The sequence below is a fragment of the Tribolium castaneum genome, chromosome 3 (genome assembly GCF_031307605.1).
Source record: "Tribolium castaneum strain GA2 chromosome 3, icTriCast1.1, whole genome shotgun sequence".
Taxonomy (NCBI): Eukaryota; Metazoa; Arthropoda; class Insecta; order Coleoptera; family Tenebrionidae; genus Tribolium; species Tribolium castaneum.
This window is the reverse complement of record NC_087396.1, coordinates 16,862,581-16,889,592: the sequence shown is the minus strand read 5'-3', so window position 1 is coordinate 16,889,592 and position 27,012 is coordinate 16,862,581. Positions and strand designations below refer to the sequence as shown.

The 27,012-nt window shown below is 35.0% G+C and overlaps 1 protein-coding gene across 1 annotated transcript in view; it reads left to right on the top strand.

The window, feature by feature from the left end:
• The window catches only part of side-IV (sidestep IV), a 92,804-nt gene that overhangs the window by 38,743 nt on the left and 27,049 nt on the right, over positions 1-27,012 (top strand). Inside the window, exons 2-3 of the mRNA XM_008201551.3 lie at positions 18,220-18,352; positions 21,803-22,011. Of these exons, the coding sequence (XP_008199773.1) occupies positions 18,220-18,352; positions 21,803-22,011 (342 nt within the window). The remainder of the gene's footprint in view (positions 1-18,219; positions 18,353-21,802; positions 22,012-27,012) is intronic.

Here is a 27,012-nt window from a genome sequence, read left to right as displayed (position 1 = left end):
TAATTTTTGTGCATTTCTCGCGAAACTCATTTGCACAAAGCACAGAGGAGCAAACTACACCATAATGCACTTTACATGTAAAGCGAACTTTCATAAAAATCCTTTTTCTAGTTAACTTGCGGTAATTTAGTGGCGGGCAAATTTTAACTTTTATTCACAAAAGATTTTTCTAACTTTGACGTCTGTATGTTGATGGATGAGGCTGTGAAACATGACGCAAGATTATTGTTTAGGTTTGCGGTGCGAGGGAGAAAGAACACGTCGATCTATTTTAACGATAATTTATGTAATCTGTGCCGTCAGAACCGGTATCCACTTTTATGGGTGCGTGTAAAGAGACCGAATGACCAGCGTGAAATATCTGATAGATAAAATGACCGTTTTCTTGTTAATTAAGTTGTCTCAACTTCAAAATAAAAATAGTTTATGTTGCCGCCCGGTTATCTACACAGCCAGGTACAAGGAGGTAATACATACTTCGTGCCTGAGTTTGTTGCAAGAGACATAATTGTATGTTATTTTGCTTTTATCGTGTATTGTCATTTCAAAATTGACAAACATATTTTCCCAACTGAAGATAAAGTACCCAATGATTAGGTGTATTAGTAGTTGTGTGACCTATTTAAAGAGAAAAGGATTTTAATAACGGGTCGCTTATCGTTCCATGCTTGGAATAAGATGAGCTGTAAAATTTTTTACTCAACAAATAAAATTCGTATTACACTTCGCTTCGGGGATAAAGCCGGATCAACTTTATGTAAAATTCGCCCCATTGTTGTACGCTTCAATATTAAAATTAAAAATAGTAGGTACTACATACATTTAGGCAAATACATCTTGAATTATTGAAAAGAAAAATATCAACAAACAATTTTCCCATTGCCCTCCATAAATATTTCATAGCAGAAAGTATGTAATTATCATAACCCTTGAACTACTTGTCATGTCATCTTCTAATACTTTTATTTTCTCACGCATGACCTAAATTTAAACAAGAGAATCAATACAGGTAGCTATGCAATCGAAATTCACCACGAGACAGTAATGAGTAATCAATTTTATTCGATTCCTTTGGATTAAGATTAATGGCTCCAATTACTTGGAAGCGACATAAAACTTTTTCTTCTTCGGACCTAACAACTTTTTAACAAATTGTGTTAAACGTCGCTAGACATATTTTACTTTTATTGCTACAATATTAAACACGTAATACATCTTAATAAAGGAAAGTAAGTACACAAGAGTTTGAAAGTTTAACTCTGTCAAGCGTGATTGGCTCTAAAACTGCAATTTATCAAACTTAGTGCACTATAAATTTTTCATTACACTCCCGACCAGAAATTTGCAAATTTTAATTAAAAAGATATTCTATTTATTTAAAAATACGGTAATTCTGCTGCAATTTGCTAATTAATGCCACACAAGCCGTAAACATTTTTCTCCGGAGTATCATTTTCAAATGGAATTGTGTTTAAAAAAACTCTTATTAGGAGACAAGCACACTGCAGACGTAAGATAATACTCTTTAGGGGCTATATAAAATAATACTTTCTTTATTGCCAATTTGTTGTAACAAGAAAGCAATACAGCAATTTATAACACACTGAAACTTGATCATATGTAATAAGATGCAGCGTTTCATAAAACTGGATTCATTGAACTCGGCCTAGCTATTTATAGGCGATTCGCTAGTTGAATGGTGGGGGCAGTACGGCGCAATGGAGGGGATTTTACTACCAACACAAGGGCATAAAATTTTACTGCAGATACTAGACAAATATTTGGGGATTACTCTTTTAAAGCCGTGTGAAAAATAAGTTATTAAAACGTTTTCTAGACTTTACTGAGATTGAGGTTACAAGTAATAAAACATTTCGTTTTAGCGTCCACTTAAACTTAAAAATTTACGATTTTCTTGGATAAAATTTAACTTTTTAATAACTCGAAACGTGCAACTAGGGTTTTAGCAGAAATTGCATGTTACGGCGGTTTTTAGTGTAATTTAAATAATGCGAGTCGAACTAATTGCCCTTCTTAAGTGGTACATGTGTACATTTTCTGATTGAAGCCGCATATTTAATTGAAACGCAAAGTATTCATTAGGACGATGCAGAATAAGAAAATTTGAATATTCCGTCGGTAATTAAGATTGAGTGTGGACATGGTAAAAATCTCGTGTTTACTTTACATATTTCTTGAATAATTAGCTTAAAATGCATGCAACAGCCCGGAGTTAAAGACCATGTATGAAAAGTTCTACCACCTACTTCGCGTAATTAAATTTCGTTGTTTTTCGAATAATTCCGCGAGTATCGCAAAATGAAGGTAAACATAACTTTTTGCCAAATTTTAATTAAGCGACGATACGGTTAATAAAACATAGCACCTCAATACGTTTTTGTTCGAATAACGACAGAATCGAACTGATAGATGTAATATTATCTAACATTCTATTCTCGCCCAGGATCAGATGTTCCCTAAGAAGACGGATGCTGGCAAATGGGAGCGAGACTTACATAAGTTCCACTGTCTTTTAATGATGTCAGCTGTAACGAGATATTTGCCCAAATAGGACCAATTGTAGGATCAATATCTAGATTTACGTAAAATTTTAATAATGTTGGGCCCCATTTGGACTTCTTGCCGACTTGGATTGGGGAGCAATAATTCACTTGAAATTTTAAGCCGATATTAAATAATCCAGAGATCGCTAAATACAGCGAAGGTGTTGGAGGTTTCCTATCACTGGGCCAAATTGCGTCGGCTTAAAATTATTTATTGCGTGGATCGACCCATTTCTCGTTTGAAAAAACGAAGAAAAATTTGAAATTGTTAACACTCGAATTGGCTAGATCCTATCGTATTGTTGCCTTAACGAGGATTTTGCCTTGAAGGAAACGGATAATTAAGTTGAACTTTTCTAAATCCTTTTAAACTTTGAAAAGGAACATGATGTAACAAGACCTGTTAAATCTTGTGATCTTTCACCGTGACAGTATCTTTCGAGGTGTGACCAGCAACATAAATAAAATTACTCGCAAGAGAAGCGAAAAAATTGAGTGGTTTTAATCCCATGATTACTAAATGCTTTGAAGGAATTTTTAATTTTGTTTGAAGGGAGCCCGACATTCTTGTTTTAAAATTTATCTGCTACTTTATCTGAAAATTGCTCATCATAAAGATGCGTCTTTGAGCCAACCCCATTGTTCCCAGGATCCAACTGCTCCAGGATACCACAAACATTGACTTCTTTTATAGAATTAAGTCGTTTTCTTATTGCAGCCCTCGCATCTTCTCTTCCCTTGACAGATATGTGTTTAACCTCGTTTCGACGAGTGTTCCAAGACACAAAATTACTTATAAAACTCCCGGTCCCAATATCGTCCCAAACTTTATAATTTATAAGCTCGGCGGGGTAGCAAATTGTTATTCGCCAGATTTTGAGCAGTTATCAATAGACGCCACAATCTGATACAAAGCATTCTTTGTTGAAATATTTACATGTATATTTTTTCAACATAGCGAGGGAGCGTCAGGCGTTTTTAGCCGCGGGGAAAAAAGGGTGTTAGGGATTAAGGATTTTGTATTGAAAGCCTGTTTTTAAATGAAACGTTTTTTTTAAATTGTTTTGTTTCTGAGTGGCTAAAAATGCAAATTCCGTGTTTAATTTTCATGTACCAAAGTTTAATTACACTTTTTGCAGCTGTTTGATGTGACTTCAAGAAACTTCAAGGAAAAATAAACTTGTACAAAACCTGGATGTGATGTATTTTTCGTTAAAGGGCACCGTTTCGCGTTGCCTAAAGGGCGTCAATTACAATTTCTAATTAAGTAACTAAATTACTTAAATATCAATGAAGTAGAATGAAACAAAACAGTTTCCGTAACGACTTGTTTGCTTTTTACTTTAGATAAACACTCGCTGCGATCATTAACGAAACGGAAATCTTTAACGAATCGCAAAGAACGTCTTTAGGCTTGATTGCAAATTTCCAATTATAACAATAATTATCGTCTGCTGAACACATTCTCGCCGTATCGATGTTGACTGACAAACAATACCCCACCTTATTATGTGTTACATGTATTTCGCAGTTAGGATAATTGCTTGTTTGGTGACACTTTCATTGCAAATTGTAATTGTTTAGGTATGTGAACGCGACAGTATTAATTAATTTTACCACGTGTCGAGCAGTGACGGCTCGTTAAGGGTGGTCTGGCTAACAGCCTTGAAAGTTTGCGCGTTGTTAAAACTGACACTTGACGCTCGCTCGAGTGGATGTTATAACAAAAGTGCAACAACTAATTTCAGCCAACGACGAAAAGGACTATCAATTATCGTTGCACGGTTTGTGATCCTTCCAGAATCGATTTTTTCTTCTTAAAAACGGGCAATCGATTGCTACCTCTGTTCCCCTTCTTAGCTGCTCAGTCGAGAATGAGTTATTATTATTCAAACAACTTTAGTAATTTCCATTCGTTAGTTTTAATTGACATTAATTTTCTTTATGCAATGTTTTATTCAAAAACTCCGCTCTATTATTTTCTCAGTGAGTTAACAAGAAACACCACGTTAAAAATTACAAATGTCTTCATTTTATTATTCCCTTCCTCTACCAAATATAATCTTGTTTTAAAACGAAGGTGACTTTATTAAGGAAACAGCGATAAACTGACACAAGCATGTTTAGACTTGCTGTTTGTTTCCTTTCACATGAGCTACTCCAACAACACAAACTTCCAAAACTGTCTACAGACAAAACAATCCACGAAGAGTAACAAGTATCTATTTATATTGTAAACTCTAAAATAAATCAGCTATTGGTTCAGCTGAAAGTCAACAGTGCAGTCTTGTTGTTACAAGCACACCGGGGAGTAATGATTTTAACATCGCGAACTTAATTCTTAAGTCTTGCTTATCTTCTTCTGCTAACAAGGGAAGCAAAAAGTGTAGTCTTCCATCCAAACATGCGTAGTCTATAACTATTGAATTTCGGCATTAACAATACGGCTCCGGGCTTGTCTGTGGAAACCTGGAACTTGGAACACTGTTGGCAACTGGTTTGGGAAATTCTTTGGCGTTCTTCGGTAGGCGATTGATTCTTTGCCCTGCCTTCACGTAAATGGTTTTTTGATGCGGCTTCCTTTGCGTCATCTAAATAAATAAGAAAGCGTTGCGTCTGGGAGCTGCACGTGCCTTTGCTTTGCAAAGAAGTTCCTCCATCTTTAACGTCGCTTAATAAACTACGTCTTGTTCTGTTTGCGGTAATGCCAAAACCGGATAGTTGTGTGCGCTTTGTCAGGCATATTCCCCCGACTCTGATAGTTCTATCCAGCACCACTATCACGACTTACGGGACATCGAGCGCGTTGCACCGTCACTGCGGAAGCGGAAGTCTCTTAGCGCATGCCGTTTGGGAATTCCGCACGTCCAGACTGCTTGTCGGAGCTAACATGCATTAAGAGGCTGGCGAAGCCGTCCACTGAGAGGTTTCGCCGTTTATTGCTTTCATTTATTGCCCGATATTTTATACGAGTTCGGTGCCACGTCAATTATTTACTTGCCATCGGAGGAGCAAATAAAAGTTCAAGACTCCTTCTCGCGGATTTCAGACAATACACTCCTCGTCTATAAATAATGCTTTCGGAGTTAAAACCGGAACTAAACGTATAAATATAGATTTATCTCGTCGTTAATCCGCAAAGCGACATCGAACAGGGACACGAAAAAGCCCAATCAACGAAATAACACTCCGGGTTTCGCGAAGCCTGACACCAGAGAATATTAAAATTGAGATGAGTAAAATATTATTCTGTTTACATGAAAAGTAAAGGCGTGACATCCGAGATTTCAATTTCACACTCCAAACTTTTACTCGATTTTTGCATTTTATAGCACAAAGGTGAGACGCTTTCGCGTTACAAGAAAATTCGCAGGCAAAGAACAAAAAATCCTTCATTTCTAAACCGCCAACAATGGAAACCTGACTAGCATTTTTGAACGGGGGCCTCCTGCATTGTTTATCAATTTTACGTAACGAAACCCTTCATTCTGTCATTACTGATAACCTCTATAAATAATAATAAGCTCAAGCTGTAATTATACAAATCGTTCTTCACGCAGGCATCAAATATTTGTAATAATTATATTGAACTGATTGAGTCGCAAACATTCATTTTAATGAATGGTCAACAATTCTTCAATTGACCTCATGTAACGCCACTGAATAACTTGTTATTTGACTTTATTTCCGAATAACGTGACAGGTTTTTTCTACATCTTTGCGTAAAACAAGTTGAAAAATGATTCTTCCATGAAAACTTAATCATAATCATTAGTTTGTAACCCAAACACTCTATTAGATTCATTACTGATGGCCTTTATTAAAAATGCAGTAATATTCAAGCTATAATTACACAAAAGTCTCCTAGGGTAGGCATCAAATATTTGTAATCATATCGAACTGATTGAGTCGTAAGCAGTGAATTTTACGAAAGGTCAACAAAACAAACTGACCTCTCATTGCAGTACATGGTTTGTTTTTCCAGTTAATCATTTATAATTGAAATTGACACGAATCTTCTATTACATTTTCTATTTCTACAGCGAAAGACTAAAAAAATTGATTTTTAACGTCGGGTTATTAGTCTCTTCTTATTCCTAATACTCGTACTTGACAAGGATATTTGGGGAGAAAATCAAATTTTCTACATATCGTTTGTGTAAAAAAATCTTGCTAGAAATAGAGTCGTCCAATAGTAGGAGTTTTAGAAGTACGAAGAATGCAATTAAATATTTTTCCGCTGCAGCTGCAAAATGGCGATTAAAAGACCATTCTATTGCAAATAATTCAAATGTTGGTCGAGGTTTATTGCATTATTAAGCAATATCTGCGATTTAGAAATTCTGTAAATGTTAACCTTTGTCATGTTAACCAATAATACGACCCCTGTCAAAATCACTTAACTGTTGAAAATTATTGCGTACACAAGCTGTGTCCCCTATCTGTTAGCACAACATAATCTAAAATGTAAATGAACATTGAGTTAGATTTATCAATTTATCCTAATTTGGTCGTATTTGCCTTGCTCGTGTAGGTGGTTTATTTTTTATAGGTGATGGTGTTGTAAAATGGAATTATGTTGTTCCTCGGCTGCATCGTAGATTTAACGTAATTTACCGTAAATTCCAGAACGTAGCATTAATTATTCAAAACCGCCATACAATAAAACACTTTCGACTTTGGTATTCGCAAATTATAACTTAATCAGCTTTAAAGCATATCGGGCCCAACGGGGCCACCCGTAAAAACAATAAAGTGAGTTCGGCCGAGTGTATTAATCTCCTTTATCATTTATCTTCGAGTTCCCCATGTCATATCATTATAAAACTTTATAGTAATTTTAAACTGTCATAACCAGGTGCCTTTTCATGTATTCATAAGGAAAAACTTTTTCAACTTTCCTAACTTTTTCAAGTAATTTTATAAAGAAAGCATGAACGGCTTATAATGTATGTGAGCAATTATTCGCAATATATTCCGAAATTCTCGACTAGAAAAGGAAATTAAATCGATGTCGGAGATGAAAACTTCGAGATTACTTTTTTTTCGCCCCAGTAATAAACTGCTTATATTTGCTTAATACCTTTATAAAACGCCCACGTATAACAGTATTTTCAATAGGATTTGGATAAAGGTCGAGACGCCCGATCCTCTCAGAACACAGAACCCTTACGCTACAAATATATGTGTTCTGCTTTAGACAGCTAAAAATAAATTCCCTGCATAAAGTTTTTACGCCCCAATCCTGAATACCAAAATGCACTGTCCAAAATTTGACGCCGCGTGACTGGAATCTAACAAAAATCCGGCCTTGACACCGCTATTGACATATATATCTTTACTCTCATTCGGCCGTGGCAGGGCTAAATGCCCCCCATGGACGCCGAAATGGGCCACCCACATAACTCCGACCTCGGCGACGGGACATTTTTCTCTCGAACAACCCTAGCCAACGACGGCCAGCCATATACACCTTGTAAATTTACCAACTCCATTGATTAATTAATTTAGTATCGATTTCAAGCGAGGTGAAACTGCTCTTTATGTTCTTTTTGAAGCTTCATTGTGTGGGTATTAGATAATGTCAATATCATTAATCACTCCCACATTATTTAAGGAAAATCGCTGCTTTTCTTTCCTCATTACCACTGCCTGGTTTACCAAACCATCATTACCTACATTAAGTTCAAATCCACTTGTAGTTCAACACCTGAAATTATTCTAAAAGTAATTAGAAGCATATCATTATTTGTATAAAAAAGACTAAACTATTGCAGAAGGGATCATTTCAAAGCAATATTAACCAAGTAGCAGTTAACGACATGTTTATGGCAATTTTATGTTTACGTTTTGATATTTCTTTACAGTCTCGGCTGTAAATCCTCGTGGCAAAGCAATGCAATCAAAATGGATGTTTCTGTGCATTCGCAAATGCATTATTGTGTTTTAGTTTAAATTTAAATTAATGGAATATGATTAGACTGTGAAATAGGCAGCTCAGTTGAAATTGGCTTATGTTTTGGTTCATTATCATGTAATTTTGCTTAATCGTTGAAAATTGTGTGGTTTTATGGGGACATGTAGCTGACGCTTTACGAGAAAACGCGCTCCGGGGACGCAAAGCATTTAGTTTTTTTCCGATGCAAAAAAATATTCGTAATTTATTTATTCTAATTGTGTTTTGACTCAATTGAACGAAAGGTTAGTCAAAACACGCCTGTTGGAAAAAGAACAATGTTGTGTTAACAAATCGGCAGGCGTATAAATTGAAAACGAGCCAAAAAATATATAGCGTTGAAGCAATTTGGTTACCTTCTTTTAATGATGCATTTAACTCGCAGCGTTTTCTCCCCTTCGGTTCCTAATTTCGTTCGCTTGATAATAATAACAAGACGTCGAAGGAGTTCCTTAAAGACGCATTTTACAATCAACGTAAATATTTTAAATGTAGCTCTGAGAAGAATGAAACAATGGGAAGGTCGAAGTGCGAGCAAAATAAATTAAACTTTTTTTCGATTTTCTGTTCGATCTCATTTTGGCGGAAAGTCCGTTTCGTTTCCGTGCAGGACGTGCTCCCATCAATTTTCTTATCTCGGTTAAGATGGAGGAAAGTAATACGTTCCACCAGGCCATCATCCACCCATAATATGTAAGTTAGAAGCACTCCAAATAATGCGATTTTTACCATTCGGGGGCCTTTCTCCCGTCACAGCGCTATTCTCAATAGTTATTAGGATCACGAAAGTTCGATAAAATCAGACACATGTGGGGCAGGTAAAAACGTACGTTGCAATCGTAAATTCGTTTTATGAGCGTTTTCCCAAGCTTTGATGGCGGCATAATGATGATGATGAATACAGATCGCTTCGTCCTGCGAAAGTTATTTTTCTCCAGTTTTCTTGCATATTTTTCACGAATCTGCTCTGCAGGGAGCAAGCACCGTGACAGGCCATATCTAAAAATCGGGCCGCAAAGAGCGAAATTTAAAAGAAAAAGCTCCCGGAGCGGCCATGAGATAAATAGATAACGAGCAAACACCAAGTTTAAGTCCGAGCCATACACAAGTAATTGCGTTTTCGATTTTAAACATTCGTCGAAGCCTTTAATTTACTTTTATCGGCGTCTGGGGTGTCCTTTTTCAGTCGCATATATTTTGTTTACTGCCTAGTATCGCATTGTTGTTGCTTCTGCTTCTTTTACGATCCGGGGCTTTTCCGCCACTCGCGCTCTCTAAATTTATTATGAAATCTCTTCGAGAAAAAATCTCCTGATTGAGCATTATTAAAACTTTTTACTCTGCCGGCACGCTCAAGGATCACTTTTTTATTAAGCTCAAATTGAAGTTCAACTCATCGGAGACTTCGACATTATAAGAAACAAATTATACGAAAGTTTGCATTCGGGTTTTGAATTTGTTTTTTGGGGATTCTTCGAATTGATCTTGTTACGCGAGCCGTTTCATTTCGACGCGAAATTTGACAAAATTTACAGCATCGTAAATATGGAAATTATGACCGAAAGGAATATTTTCGGTTTAATGGCTGCAACACTGGAGCTATTATGACAGACGCGCCTGCAGGTTTCCACACCGATGCGCTCAAACCTGAAGAATATCGTTATTTGTACACCGTATTTCATTATTTTTCCTTGTTTTTTCGCTGATGTTTATTTTTGCCACAATGAGTTCTTTGAAATTGCTCTCTCCACACTAAATAAATACCTGATCAAAGACACGAAATGGCTCTGTCTCCAAATATTGAGTCAGCATATAATTAATTGATGACCTCCCTTCTTGATAAAATTCACACCTGACAGAACAGTGAGACTGAAATTTTATGCAAAGCCCTCGAAGGAACAATAAACTACAAAATATCCAAATTATTTTGTATGAATTGGTGTTTTGTTTGTTGGAAATGAATTATCTGAATATTTTAAAGCAATTAGTAAATAGGCGTTTATTAATAATTCGTTCAGCGTATTAATTCATCGTTTCGGTCTGTGCGCCGCCAATAAGTGATTAATTGGTAAATTTGATAAACATGGTGGAAGACTGATCTAATTAGAGTCCGAATTCGCTGCGTACGAAGCCGACAGTATTAAATTGTTCGATAAAAGTTAATCCGGAGAGCCCACAACTCAATTTAAAGTTGTACAAAATGCCCAAATCTATCGAATAAATGTAAATCAGCGTCGAATTAGCATGGATAGAAGGGATGAAGGCAATGTAACGGGTTTAGGGCAGCGAGGGATTACAAGAAGATGTTGTGTTGACCGATGTATGAGAGGAGCGAACGTATCCGACGTTTATGCGTTCCAATCACGCACGTATGGCAGGGATTACCGTTTTCGACCGGTCGCTTGTTGGATCAATTCTGTTTCCTGCCTGCAGGGCCAGGCCGGGGATTTCCGCAACTTCCGCTTATGTGTTTGCTTTACAACACGTCCAGATAAATAATCGACCATATATGACTTATTAACACACAGTGGAAGAGCTGGAGTCGCAAGGGACCTCGGCTGTGTTAATGCAACTGGGAAATGAGCGAGTTTTCTCAAATTTAAGTGGATTTCGGCGAGGATTTTCCGTGACCGGCGATACAAGCAGCAGATTGGACATCCACGACACGAATTTTTATACGAGTCGATGCTCTCGTCACCACAACAGCTTAAATGACAAATTTTCAGCTGTTGCAACATTAAAAAAAATGGAAATTCCCAGTGTTTCTTGTGAATTTTTGCAAATATAAAAAAATTACTTATTTTACACTATAATAAGGAATGCAAATGAGAACGTAGCTTTTTTATAAGTTATTAGTAACTTCTAACGATAATGATTCCTACTTTTACTCCTACTACTGTTCCCACTCTTTGGGCGTGGCGATTGGGTATAAGTTGCTGTACGACAGCAGAAACATTCAGAGGTTCATCCTTCGTCTTTAAGATGTTTTATTAACAGATAAAACAATAAATAGAAAATATTTCTTGTTTAGTTTTTCTTAAACAACCAATTCTTGCAACGGCAACTCACCTTGCTTAACTTAATTTGCTGTCGAATGTAGCTCGAATCTCAGATTAACTCAAGAATAGCGTGCGTTAAACTTCTTGCGTTGGTATCGACAATCACGCAATGTGAGCCTTGCTTGTTTCCAGAAAACTTAATTAATAATTTTGAAAGACACTCTTCACAACTATTAAGATCGTAAACTCGTGTCATTATGCTCACACAAAAAAGCGATTCATAAAAGTCTTACACATTTGATTTATTTTACGAGTTGCAAATAGCTGGCCGTTTATGGATTCCAGTTACAATGCGGAAACGTTTTCACAAATTCTTAGTTTTTAGTCTTATTTTGCTCAAATAAAATGTACAAGTTGGAAGATTTATTGAAAGAATAATATATCACTTTTCTAGAAAGTTTCCGGATTGTTTGGAATTTTAGAATAGACCGCAACTTTTATAATTTCCACTTTTGTTATTTTGGTATCGTTTGTTATTCGCCGAGCCGTTAAGACTTTGGTCTTAAACGAGGATTTAAACTTCAGACGATAGTTACCATAAGCCTGCTAAAGCTTAATTCTCCACGTAGATACATTACAAAAACATTTATTCAATTATAAAGTGCAATTTATCATTAAAAAAGATTGAGTTCAGAAGCAATTAACCCATTGTGAGATTTTAAGTCGAATAATTTCAAAGGATTTTGGCTTTTCAAGATAACAGTTTGCTCGAAACCAGGTAACTGAGACAGCTCCAATTTATCAATGTTTCAGAGCTGACGTCCTAAATATTTGATAAATCGTATCTCGTATCAAAGTAGAAATCATTTTTTGATCCGGATGGAAACTGGTAATTACGTTAGAATTTGATGGGGTGGACTTAATAAGAAAGCATTAGTTTAAGACTGTTTGTAATAAAAAAGAAAGTCAAATCACCTTACGAGCTCCATAAAAGATAAAAGATAGAGTACCTAATTACATTTTGATATAAAAGGCATTTGTGCAATAAAACAAACGGAAGCTCTTTCCATGTTATAATACTTTTCCAGATAAGATAGGACATAAAGGGCCACTCTTAAGAAACAAATAATTAACCTATCTCTTTCTATAAATTTAATAGCATACTTCCGGGCACGTTTTCGAGGGGATGACTTTTATTATATTCATAATTAAAGCCTCTTACATAAAGCAAGATGCTAAAAGCGAATTGTAGATTAGAACTGCCACGTGATGCTACAGAATCGAAGAGAATGAGTTTCCCTCGATATTGAAAATATCTTGACGTTGTAGAAAATAACTATCTCGAGTAAACGAAAATCCGCTTTAAAAGTTCTCGTACAGGATACATTCACTACGTTAATCTTCTCATCGCGTTTATAAAAATAAATAAGCGCAGAGAATCTGATCAAAAAATTTAGTAGGTAAACTGTTTTTCTTGAATGGAAAATAACTAAGTAGTTTGTTTACAGAAGTAGAAACAAACCAAATTTCTCTGCTCGTAAATACAAACAAATTTTAGGTCACTGCATAAACAGACTTTGAGTCCATTGTTTTGTTGCTTTACTTTGATATCTAAATATAGAGTTCTTTGCTGTTGTCGGTAAACAATTAGCAGGAATTAGAACGGAGGTAGCTCTGTTCTCTATCAGTTCAACAGTTGGAGGAATATGGGAATACATGGCTTCGAACATGTGTTATTTTTTATAAAACATCTTCAAAATTTAAAAATTCTCATAGCCTTCACCCACATAAAGTATTTTTAGTGCAGAGAAGTCGGGCATCTTCACTCGCAAACATGGAATAAATTTGAGGTTTTATCTCTGATTTGAATTCCTGCGTGAGCTTTTATACAAATTGCAAATGTTAGGACATAAACAAGTTTTCCTATTACTGGTGGAAATTATTCTGTTTTAATCGGAATGTTGTCGTCACTTCCTTTCAAACCGCGTGCAAACTGTTTGGATCATTCAACAGCACTTCTGCATGTCTTAACTCCAATCACGCCAATCCTGTGTTTATTATTATAGAAAAAAATCGTAACTAGTTATTCCGTTTTCAGCGTCTGCATGCGCTAAAATATACATGAAGTGTTTTGTTTTGAAAGTACAATACTCAGCGGTATTGTAAAAAGTTGGAATTGGAAGTTGGAACGAATAATTTATTTTGTATAGGGAAACTTTGATGTTGCGGTTTCAAGGAAGTCTCTCAAGAACTCTGAAATTTTTAATTATTTCCATTATGGTAATGCTTTAAGGACCATTTTTTGTGGCGCTATTTAAAATTTTAACCGTTCCGTTGTGAATTGGATGTCACAACTTTTTGCATAAAGGTAATTACAGCGCGAACATTATAAAAGTATGTATAACTGAATAAATATTATCAATTTCAAGTGAATAGAGCTTTCAAAATCCACTTTTATAAATTATATTCGTTTTTGTATAGCTCAAAGCTCATCTGAGTTGGATTATCAAAGACCTCTCCGAAAGCATTTGCCAGCGGGATAAAGTTTGTCGAAACGACACAAGCTTTCGTGGGCAATAATGAAAGCTTCCATACAGTTGACATTAAAAAGCTATCATAAAGCTGAAATAAAGTAGCTTTCAAAGATTACTTAATTTTGGTATTTTTGCGAAGCGATTGTATCAATGTAAGTTTCCAAGAGGTCGATGAAACAAGAAGTAGCTAATGACCCGAATCTGACAGTGACAACAAACAATTTGTAATTCTATTATAAGATCGTTTTATCGGTTTTTACGAAATTCGGTTTTAGCCGAACTTTTGCTTACAAGTAATAGGAAAAGTTTGTAGCCATCTGGCCGATGAGTTATAAGTTGGGGATTAAATACTCACAATTTTAATGGAATTATGTTTTCCAGTAACTGCTGGCTGCCCGTTTAAACGAATTATCTTTTTATCTGGAGAGACTGGGAATTAATGTAGTCCACTAACGACAAAAAATCCCTAATTTCTTTAAACGAATCGGAGAATCAGCCGTTGTAACCGTTGAATGCGTTTGCTTTCAATGGAATTGTACCTGCGTTTGAATTTATTTATAATTAACGCAAAGCAAGAGAAAACAAAGGGAAAACTGTACAAGCAGAGGCAATCATGCGCGCTATTTTAATTAGGGTTTTTTCCCACAACATGCTGCTAAATGTGCAGGTGCTAGTCCGACTCACTGCGTGAACAATAATGACATTTTGCTGAATGTGATGCAGTGCTCGGGATCAAAGCTTCAAAACAGCTTTAGCTTGTTTTCAGTATTTGAATAATTGCGCGGGGTTTTCCATTTATTAAATTTCTTGGGGTTATATTTCATCGGGTTTAATCTTTTTTTCGCTGTCGTTTTGTTTTATTGACAGGTGCTACATCAACGCCGGCAGCCCGCAAAAAATTTTGAATATATTTCATGACCCAAATTTGTCACTTTGTCTTGGGGTATTTTTTACGTAAATAAATATTTCGCTGCGGCAATGCAAGCACGTTCGTCCTCGGCTGGAAAACTGAGCTTTCTCCTCAAATGCAACTTGGAAAGAATGTAAAATCATTTTTCAGATTTTGGTGATTTGTGGGCAAAGTTGTAACGGTGCGCCACTCGATATGAATATAATACAGCCCTCTTGAAATTAAGAAGTTGGTTAAACCCTGGAGTTTTCGCGCGGAACGTGACGAACATCGGCGCAAATTCTCGCGCGATAAAGTCATTATAGTTAGCTGAATTTTCCACATCACTAATTCGTACTCGCGAACAGTTTAATTGGCCAAAAATGTAGTCCCCGCACAAAGGATGTGCAAATTGTCATTAGATAAGGTGGAGAAAGTGGCAAAACGTTCGATACTCGACGATGCGGTTCGAGCGCTTCTCGAGTAATTGGAATAAAAGTGCGTACATTTGGCGAAAATAAGTGGGAAGAGAATAACAAGTTGAAAAGACTTGCAATAAGTGGAAAGTCAACTTGATTAAATTCTGCACTTGCTCTGACATTTCTGATGATTGATGTTTTCAGATAAACAAACGGACTTGGCAGGAAATAAAATAAGAAAGCGATATTAGATGAGAAAGCAATAAAGCACAGAGATCTTTTATTAAAAGTTTTTGCGGCTTAGAGTTTTTTAATAAACGCGTTTTTTGTTCGAGTACTAGAGCCCGACGACACCTCATGACTAATAATGAGAAATTTTGTAGCTGACGAGAGAAAAAGACAACAGTATAATGACAGTTTAGTTTATCCCTGCTTTACCCAGACCCTTTATTACTCTGCCAAATTAACGACGCTTTTTCCAGAATTTCATTTCATAACGACTTCAGGCACACAACAATCCAGACCTGAAATATTTCCATATTTCATTCCATTGATTTTATGCCTTGCAATGGCAAATATTTGAACTTAATGGAATGTAAATTGGCACTGCGTCGTTATCTTAACTGACTTAAAACTTGATCTCGGCCTAAATTCCTTCAGCTTTTCTTGAATTATCTCGTCGAAAACAAGAGGAAACCTATACGAGCCGAGAAAAATGTAATTCCCACAGCCTGAAAGTTTTGAAATCTCATAAATCGTCCGACGAGTTAAATATTAGTTTATGATGGGATACAAGATCACTATCGTGTTAAATGTACGAGGATAAATTGAAAAGTCTCCGGCCTAGCCTAGATAGGATGCAAATTTGGCAGATTTTATTATGGCATTATATTCTTTCATATTTTATTAGTCGTGCCTTGGAATATCAAAAACATCGGTCAAATAATAATTATTTGACAGTTGTTTGAATTCGATGTAGTTTGGTGTTTGTACGCAATGGAGCAAACTGAGATTCGTGCAGTGATCAAATATTTTTTTATTAAAGGGCTATCCTCAAAGGATATAAAATCTGAACTGGACAATACATTGCGCGACTCTTCTCCTTCTTACACGACAATTAAAACTTGGGTCGCGGACTTTAAACGTGGTCGTAAAAGCACGGAAGATGCACCACGTTCAGGACGACCAAAAACCGCTACGTGCAAAGAAATTGTAGAAAAAGTCCATAAAATTGTCTTGAATGATCGCCGGTCAAAATTGGTAGAGATAGCAGAAGCTGTGGGCATTTCAACGGAGCGGGTACATTACATCCTAACTGAAGTGTTGGATATGAGAAAGTTATCTGCGCGATGGGTGCCGCGACTGCTCACACCAGAGCAAAAATTGATTAGAAAAATGATTTCTGAGGAGTGTTTGGCCCGCTTACAACACAATCCGGTGGATTTTTTACGAAGATTTATAACTGTAGATGAGACGTGGATTCACCATTATTCACCCGAAACCAAACAGCAGTCTAAACAATGGACTGCAAAGGGGGAACCCGTTCCGAAGAAAGCGAAAACACTTCGGTCGGCCGGAAAAGTCAGTATTGGGATGCTAAGGGTATTCTTTTCATAGATTATTTGGAAAAAGGAAAAACAATCAACGGCCCATATTATGCTTCCCTGCTGGACCAGCTAAAACAAAAAATCCAAGAAAAACGCCCTAGCTAGGCCGGAGACTTTTCAATTTATCCTCGTATTTTAGAAATCCGCGTCTATGACTCCCAGTGCAATGTTACAATCATCAGAAAGGGTTCGTGGGGCATAAACTTTTCCAATTACAATGTTTACAAAGTAAGCAATTTAGATAATCTGTTTGCTGATCGATATTAGGGTTAGGTGTTGCTGGCTTTTCAGAATATTAAATTTACTAATTACAAAGTTCAATTTTGAATCGAATCGACCGGATATTTGTTGTTTTCTCAACGTCTTACGCCTCCGGCTCGCGTATGAAATATTTGCTCTTTTTTCTAGAAACTCAAGCATTAGACGCGTACGAGTTATTCGATTAAAGCTATTTGTTCGGAAAATCCATGAAAATTCATTTACTGACGTGCACTGCTGCGATTTAATAATTTATTTCGGCTTCCTCCCTGTTTGTTTTTCAGTAAATCCATTACCGAAATTATTCTCTTCGACGGTGCTCCGCTGGATATTATTTTTTAAAAATACACGAATCGCATCGAGATGAGAAATCTTGTTTAGAAACAACATCAACACACGACGAGGTGCCTATAAAAATTCATGCCGAGGTTAAACAATTTTAAGAAAATAATGGCTCTGCTCCTAAAAAAGAAATGTTTTCTTTTACTTTCATTGCGAACTCCGCCATCAAAAAGTTTCAATAAGAAAATAATCGAAACTCTAATTTCAATATTTGTAGTCGACAAGTCAAAAATGCTTGTGATTCGGCATTAGATCACAATACTGATTCAACAGGTTTCAACAGTATTAATGATCTAACATACATTCAATAAGTGCGTCTGTAATTTTGCACCACCCTTATTGCCGTTATAAGTATCAAAGCAATCAATTCTGTATCGTTTTTGACTTTCCACTTGCGATTCTTTTGGTTAATATCATTAGCCGGAGAAGCGCAAAAGCTTGGGAAAAATTCAGAGCGGATTTTCCGTTCTTCCCTTTAAACCCATGACAATAGTCGACCATTCCCTTGATTATTTATATGAGAAACTTCGTCCGGAATTATTCATCGACGTTTCCATTTTTGCTGTGCCTTCAATGGCGCTCAATTCGTGACTCCATCCAACTATCTCACTCGTCCAACTTTGTTACCTAACACCGGAATAATTGTTGCAGTTCCAATGGTGGAAGTTCAAGGAGTGTTGAATAAAAAGAAGGGTCTTCCCTGTGATATAACCCCGAAGGAGCGTGATGATGCCGTCGCCATGGTGCTATGGTTCAAGGAGACCATCGGCGAGCCTCTTTACAGGTTAGTGGATTATATTTGAGACTATAATACACCTGCCTCTGCTGTCACAATCACAAAGTCCCTTTGAAAAACAGGAGTATAAATCAAGCGCTTGTATCATAAACTGTTTCTATTCAACGTTGAGGATTTTACGATGCATTTATTCAGCTGAGATTGGGCTAGATCGATGGATTACGACTCGAAAAACGGTCCGGGTGAATTATCCCAATATAATTATAGCCCGTTTTGCTCTAGCAAACAGTTGGTACTCGGATAAAATGATGTAGAGCAATTTTGGCGCAATTGAATTTCATTAGTGCACTGTTTTATTTTACTGCACAGTATGCGGTTAAATAAATGAGTTATCTCTGAGTGCAAATCAAACCATTCAATTCGCAATTCGTTCCAGTCTTATCAGTGGAATTTGATCAAATTGTATAATCCGTTTGGCTGGAATTTCCGAATTTTTTTTCTTTTCCAAGACATGTTTTAATAAACTCCTCTCTCTGCGTGTGTTTTGGGGAAAATAAATTTATCCTTGACGGTTGCGCGCGTATTAAAAGGTTATTAGTTTTTCGAGCAGAGTTATGAATGTGGAACAGTCTCTCCCGCTGCCATAAAACTCTTGTGAGTTCACTATATTACCACTAAAGTTAATTTGTGCACGTTGGTGATCTTAAAGTAACGTGGGAATTGTCACTTGCATTTTAGTATGAAATAAATGAGAGGATAACTAAGTCGGGAAAGGTTTATTTTGACAGTAGAAGGAACGAGAGAGCTCTCGAGACTAAATAGAGGTGCAACGATTTTCCTAAACCGAGATAAAACGTGATGGACGAAAAAGGAGACTTAAAAAGCTAATCCGATCACTTGGGAAATTTTATGTCGGTTGTTTCGACCCTTTGCTATTAATAGAGCACTTTTGGGGTATTTTTACGTGGATACTAATTGTGTGTCAGCTCCGTGATGAATTTACGAGTGACAAACGTTTTCATTACAACGTTAGTTGAACATTAGGGCTTGAAAAAGCTTTTATTGTCTTGCCAAGACTGGTTGGAACGGAGTAATGAATATTCATCCCCGTATAAAAGCCGATCTCGAGTTTTCAAGGGGTAGGTAGTGGTTTTAATAGAACACTTAAATCAAGTTAAAGGACAAGCGAGTTCACAAGGAATATGAACGTTTCGCGACTTGCTTTACTTGAACCTGAGATTACGACCATTTGGCTCGCATTTACGGCCTTCGGGCCAAGATAAATATCACACCAAAATGCTTACTTGTTGCTAAAATTTTTTAAAATTTAATGGCGAACAGGTTTAAGGCAAGAGATTCTTGCTTAAATACTTGCTAAAAGTTTTAGATGCCATAAATGCAAATAGTGGTTTCTGGCGTACTTAAGATTTGTAGTTTTAGTCGAAGAAATTTATGTAAAGGAGGATTAATTTTATATTTCAACTTTATAACTTCGGAATTAATGTTGTAGCAACAGCACTATAGATAAATGCTTTATAGCATACGGATAAAATTTTAATTTATAAGTGCCAAGAAATGTTGGATTAAATTTAATGACCGATAAAATAAATGAATGTCAAACAGATAAAAATGAATAAATATTTTGTAAATATACATAACTGTGAATTGCTGTTAATTTAAAAATTAACGATGCTAATAACAAAGGCAAATAGACATTACAGAAACCATTTATTTATTATTTTTGTATATTTTTGTGTTATTTAATTAGGTTAAAATTAATAACATATTTTTATAGTTGGTTTGTATATTTGTAATTCTTAATAAATTTAGATTCAAAAATAAATTTTTCGTTTCTATATGTGATTTTAAATTTATGCTCAAAAATATTTTTAGATCGTTTTACTTGTGCGTATCTACTTGACAGTTACAGCCACATAAATCTTCAAAATTTTAGTCCAGATGGAGATTTTCAAAACTTAAATATTTACCTTAATGTTGTAGAATACACTTTTTAAAAATATTAATTTTAAATTTCTTCTGGGATATAAAACTAAGTTTGATTTATTTTTGTGAATATCTTCTTGTGCATGTGCATCGTTCAATTCCTCGCAAATTTTAGCAACAATTCGATTAAACCTGCAATCAGATGGTGCATTTCATTTAGAAAATTAAATTCCGGCAACATCTACTTAAACCGTTCGAACTAAACCCAGTTAGCAATTTCCTTAAGCAGCACATTGCGATTGATTTAATCCTCAATCGCACTTTTTCTTCTTGTTTCTTTTTCTTTTCCATCCGTCCGCTGCAGGCTCTACACTCATCAGTATTCAAAATCTGCGATAATCTCATACACTTAGAACTTAAATTACCTTCTGAAAGAAAATATCGATTTAGCGCAACCATAAACGTAAAGTATTGCAGATACGTTTTATGCATAGTCATCCCATTCAAAAGACTCGCGCGACTAAATATACTTCCATTCTTTTGTATCGACACGATTTCTCCCAACAACTGCATTCAGATGTGCTTTTTTACGCTGCAAAAGCGCGCTTTTAATTAAAACTTGCATGAACATGGCGCTTAATATCATATTTTTATCCCTCAGAAACCATTCATTTGCATTAAGCTCGAACCAAATATCGATTTTGGAGAAAAATTACCCTCATTTTATTGGAACAAATACTTAAAAAGGAATTGAAGATGCTACTTTAATAGTTTCGGAGCAAATGAGCGAAATTAAGCTAATCTTTCTTTTTATTTTTCTTCGAGAGTTTTAAATTAGTGGTTTCAAGCTTAATCATTCCCAAACATTTCTGAGTCTGTAATTGGTCAAATTGGCTCTAATTTTACGATAACTGACACTTTACTAAATTTCGGTTAGTTGAATAAGCTTCCAGAGGCAATTAGAGAGGAATAAAGAAGTTGAACACGCGATTTTAAGGCGTTTGACTTGAGAAAACCGAAAGGGTACATTACGCAAATTGCTCGTGCGGTATTGAAGGTAATTTTAGAGTGTTATATTAGTCACTTCATACCTAATTACAAAATAAAATTTTCAGTGAAATACTCTTGACACAAATAGCTTGTTCTTTCCAGATACCGCTGCAGTTTAACAATTTTATCAAAATAAATCTATTCATTTCTAGAATAAATGAGGACAAAGTCATATTTTCTTCTTACTCTTTCGATACTAATCTCAATTGTAAAACTGTTTTATTGCGGTGGTTTCAAATGGTTGAGGGACATGAAATACGCAATATTTAAAATTCTCAACTCTTGTATTACGATCGACTTACAACATGTTGTAGCTAAGCACCGAGTCAAGTTTTTGTGTATTTTTAGATGGAGATATCAATCAATCTATTTAAGGTTAAGGCTGTGTGTGAGTTTCGCGGAAGTCGTTGTTCCGCACCGGCGCTTCCCTTTAAGGATCCCTTCACTTAACCTGAACGTGTTTACGAATTTTCGGCTGATTTATGCGCCAATTTTTTGTTGCAGTTTCGACGTAAGGGCTCGACAGTTCAGTCAGGCAAAATATTGGTCGTCACCACACGTGTTCGGAGACAGGGCGTATTTTCGGCACACCACGTCACCTGCAACATTAGAAATTGCATCAATTCAACTCTCAGATGAAGGAATCTACCGATGCCGAGTCGATTTTAAAAACTCACCCACCAGAAATAGTAAAGTCAACTTCACTGTTATCGGTAAGTGGGATATGGGAGAGGTTTAATTTGGAATTGGATTACGACGATGTTCGGGGATAATAAGGATCGAGTCTCGTACTTGGTTTCAATAAAATAATGAAGGAATTTAATACACTTAGATTCTTCAAGATAGTTCCAGATGCCGGCGCACGAAATTTCAAGCAAAATTAAAATTTTTCCTCAATATTAGTCAGTTGGAAAGATATTAAAAACTAAGTGTAAAAATTTTAGCAGGGCTTTTATGGCTTAAAATATTAACGTGCTCTGGGAAAAATGATATGAATATTGTAATAATAAAGGTTTGAGATTAACCTCAGGGTTTCTAAATACATATTTACATTTTTAAAAGAACTCATTCCAGATTTTGACAAGTTTCTATTTTTAATTTTCTAAAAGTTAATTTTTTTGCATTTTAAGTTTAGACCGAAAATATTTAAACATAATATACGATTATGATGCTTAACTAGATAAGTGTTACTTGTAAATCAATTGTGTGACAAAATGGTGGATGCGCCGGGACAGCATTAACTGAATATTGTAAAATATGCTCTGATATTACAAACAATTTAAGAATGCAACATTTTTTAAACACATAAACTACGATTATGTATAAAACTGTTTTTTATTCAAGCCAAATAATACAGACTGATCCAGAAATACTGAGTCTGTTGGCAACACATTTGAAAGTATTTGCGCTTGTAATTTGCAACATTGCAACCGAATTCGATTTTTCTTGATAATTATTTGACGTACAATCCCACAAAAATATTAAATTGTTGTTAAATGGAAGCGTACTCCATTGGTATCCTTAAAAATGTAAGTCCAGTGTTGCCAACAGACTCAGTATTTCTGGATCAGTCTGTAGTAGTTTATTATACAAATAAAGAAAAGTTGTTCATTATCTGTGAGTGATTGATATGTTTTAACAAGCGCATAATAAAAAAATTTGAAATTGAATTTTTATGAAAAGTAATAAACAAAATGGTTTCTTTGCAAATGTATGTTGTTCCTAAGCTGAATCATTTCTTCATTGGTCACTTTGTACTCTATTTTAAATATTTGTAACCCAGTTTAAAAAGGTTAGAAACTTTATAAATTTATTTTTCGATAAAAAATCTCAAGTTCAAATTGCTTGAAAATAGTATCGTAACTTTCTGATCGAGGGTGTTAGCATTAATATACAGAGTATCAGAAATATGTGCCTTTCTAACAGGTAATAACTCAAGAAATAAAACATTTTTTCTATTTGTAATTTTTCACTAACATTTGTATAAAACTAATATACTGAAACGTATACCCGCCTATGGGTACAAAAATGAAAGAGCCGAACTATTTTCGTTGTAATAAAGACGAAAAATTTAACCAATTTAAAACAACAATAAAAATTGCTACAAACTAATTGATACAAACTAACTATTAAACACTGATCGGCTTGTTTGCACAAAGAAGGAAGAAAACAGTGAAAATTATAAAAAAGAATTTTGCGAAACTTTATATAGAAAAGTTGTTTTATTACGTAGTAAAATTAACACACGTATTTTTGATACGCCCATGAAATTAAAAAAAAATCAAAAACTGCCATCTAAAAATAAAATGAAAAAAAAAACACATTTTCTAGTCATTTTATTTTTTTATTAAAAAAAATGCGTATGACTTATTTATTTTATTTTATTTTTTCAAGCTTCTCGAACCTTTTTCCATAAAAATATTAAAATTATTAAGATGTTTAATCCGTTTAAACTTTGTTACAAATATTTAAAGCGGGATAAAAACTGGTATGTGAGGTAATGATTTAAACTAAAACAACATCCCGATTTCATTTGTCATTTTTCTCAAAAATTAACTTTTATATTTGTGCATTCGCACGGCCGCTTGGACAGTGTGCTTAGTATACTCCAACCTTAGAGTGGGTATTTATGAAAAATTCAAATTTAAATGAAGCAGCAAAAATGGTGGATGCGCCGGTATAGTAAATGTAAACTTAAAATATTATAAAACAAGCTCTGATTTTATACATCATTTACTTTACATGACAGATTTAAATACAGACAGGCATTATAAAGGGAAATTTTTATATTTAAAATAATTTAAACCAGCTAAACTTTACAATTCAAATTGTAAAATTTTAATATGACTAATTGATAAACACACCTGACTTTTTAATATTCACTTGTTAAGTCTGAAATGCATTTCATCTGTCATATAATGGTTAGAACTTAGTAATTAAACTGGCACCATCTCACGAAGGCTTATTTATAGCAAATGCAGAGAACTGTATATGTAATGGTTTGTATTTTTAATAAAATTAAAATTGATTGACGTTTCACCACGAATGGTGTTCGGGGGTCGATTACTCAACTCAAATCGGGTTTGATGAGTAGTGTAGTACTCAAAGTACTTTACATAAAACATTAAATTTAACAACTTGATATTTCATAGGCTACTAATGGCACTTTTTAGATAAAAATGTTTGAAGATAATTTTGTTAAATATCTGTATTACTAAATCAAAATAAGCTTGGAGTTCCTGTTTCAATTATTGATTGATTTAGAGGCATACTTATATTTCGTTAATTCATTTTAGTTTTACAACGTAAAAATAAGAGTAGGAATCATATTTCGTATTTTTAGATAATTTCGTTTCATCATTCCGCTCTAGGATGTTTCATTTAAATGAACAAACATGTAAAAATTTCATCTTGTTGGTATTGCATGTTTACGTTATTCAATTAAACCAAATGAGTCTTTGTAGTTTTATTAAAATAATGATTACATTGGAAATTTCTCGACTTGTGGCTTTGTTTGGATTATTTCAGCAAAGTTTTAAAATTATTGAAAGCTTCTTGTTGGCTTAGCACATGAGGGTAATTCTCCAAAACTTCGACAGTTTGTCAGTTGCGTGTAAAATTCATTAGCGGTGGCACGTTTGAATAACTCATTTGGGTCTGATGCATGAGGGACTTTTGAAGGCATTTGTGACTTTTAAAATCTCGACAAGACGGCTCTACCATCTTTGCCATTCGGCAGAACCAAATTAATGTGGAGAATTACGAGTCTGCATAGGATTAAAGCTCGCTAACAAACTTGTAGGTTAAACATCTCAAATTCAAAAACGCTCAACAATGTCTAGGGAGCGCAAAGAGCTGTATTTGCATATCTAATTTACATGATTACATTTACGTGTTGAGCAGATGACGGAATTGCGGCTCGCAGACAAGAGAAATGCACCATCTGGATTAATCAACACGTGAAGAGGTAAACTTTTATCATCCGGCGTTTGTCTATTGTGTTATTAAATTTTATTGCCACGGGCTAAATTAAATTTGACAAAGATGAGATATTTTTAATAAAAATTTTTCGCGGATCGATCCAAAGACGTGTAGTGCGGTTTCGAGCCATAAATCTCGAGAGTTTTTTAATATTTTTTAAAGATTTTGATGTTTGTGTGTGAAAAGCAGGAAAAACCAAAACGCCATTTATCACATGTCAAGGAGATGTACCGTTAAAAATGACAATTTGGTTTTTGCCTCATTGGTATTGAAGTCTGGTGGTTTTGAGATAAAGGGAAATGCTATCAAAGTCTTGTTTCGTAAAAACTAGTGACCTGTAAATATTGTATAAGGGGAATTGTGGTTTCATTTGACGAGCCGCCGCTGGTTGAGCCTTACATCCCTTGCAATCACGGAATGATTACTCGGGGGTGCTTTATCAAGTTTATCTGTGAAATTTTCCTTTCCCTGTACTTTATTAATGCGTAATGTTTCTCGAGGAGATAATGTAATCATAACTTAATAAAAGCTTTCTTAAGGAAGTAAAGATGAAAGTTAAAAGAAAAGTGTTAAAATTTCCTTAATTAAGGTCTGTTGAGCAAACAAAGTTACAAGAAAATTCATTACTTATTTAAAGAAAAGCCGTATTACGCCTTTAATGCAAACACCTTTTTTGTGTGATCTTCGAAATTAAAAATAAATAAGGATAAACCACATTCCGACCTCGAGATGAAATTATTACCCGACTTATGTTTTGTTTCCAACTTCTTTGGAATGTTTAATTAACATTCTCGGAAATTATGAAAATTACAGCGATTTCGGCGACAATTTAGGCCTTATGAAAATTTTAATTAAACTATACGTTGCTCTCTGCTTTTGACAATTTATACCCGCCTTGACGATTGATTTCCATACCTAGGCAAGTCGAATCACGCCATTTGGAGTCTCCTGAAATCTTGTAATGAAATACCGAGACTAGTCAAAGCCACAGACTTATTAATTGTTTCGCTCGAGGATTTTTTACATGTTAAATTACTCTTTAATATTATTCATTGCAGGCGTGGCGGCTTAAAACGACAATAAACCTCGGTAATTAATTCACGAGCTGGCAGAGAATTCGAGCATAGGCCGTTCCACACCACGACTGAACTTATATTGCGACACCTTTTCTGGTTTTAACTGTTTGCTTTGGTTTTAGTTAAATTCCAGTGTGTCGACATTATTAAAGCCGAATTGGTTTCCCTATACAATTATTTGCATTGCAGCCAGTTTTATGTAAAACGAAAATATACAACTAAATATTTTACGTTTCATGCAAATCCGGCTTGTTAAGTTGAATTTTCATATTTTATTATGTGCCACTTATTTAAATAAACATAGCGCATGTGATGTTATATTTCTATATACGTGATTGGAAATTTTCACGCAAATTTATTTCACATTCAATACGTTTTCATATTTCACCTGGTGCAGTTTTTACGCGAATAAATAAATGTATAATAATTTAACATTGCAGCCGATTTTATATGCAATTAAAATCATGGGAAATAACAATAGTTTGTAATTTTGGAATTTTTATGGCGTTTTGAATGAAATAGTTTTGGAAGTTGTTGGGCGGCACCCTCGCGGTCCTGTAAACTATCATTCGATTGTTGGAAGTTAAATTGAATTCAATTGTGGAAAACAAAGCCATCGAATTAGCTATAAATTATTTCGATCGGTAATTTGGCAAA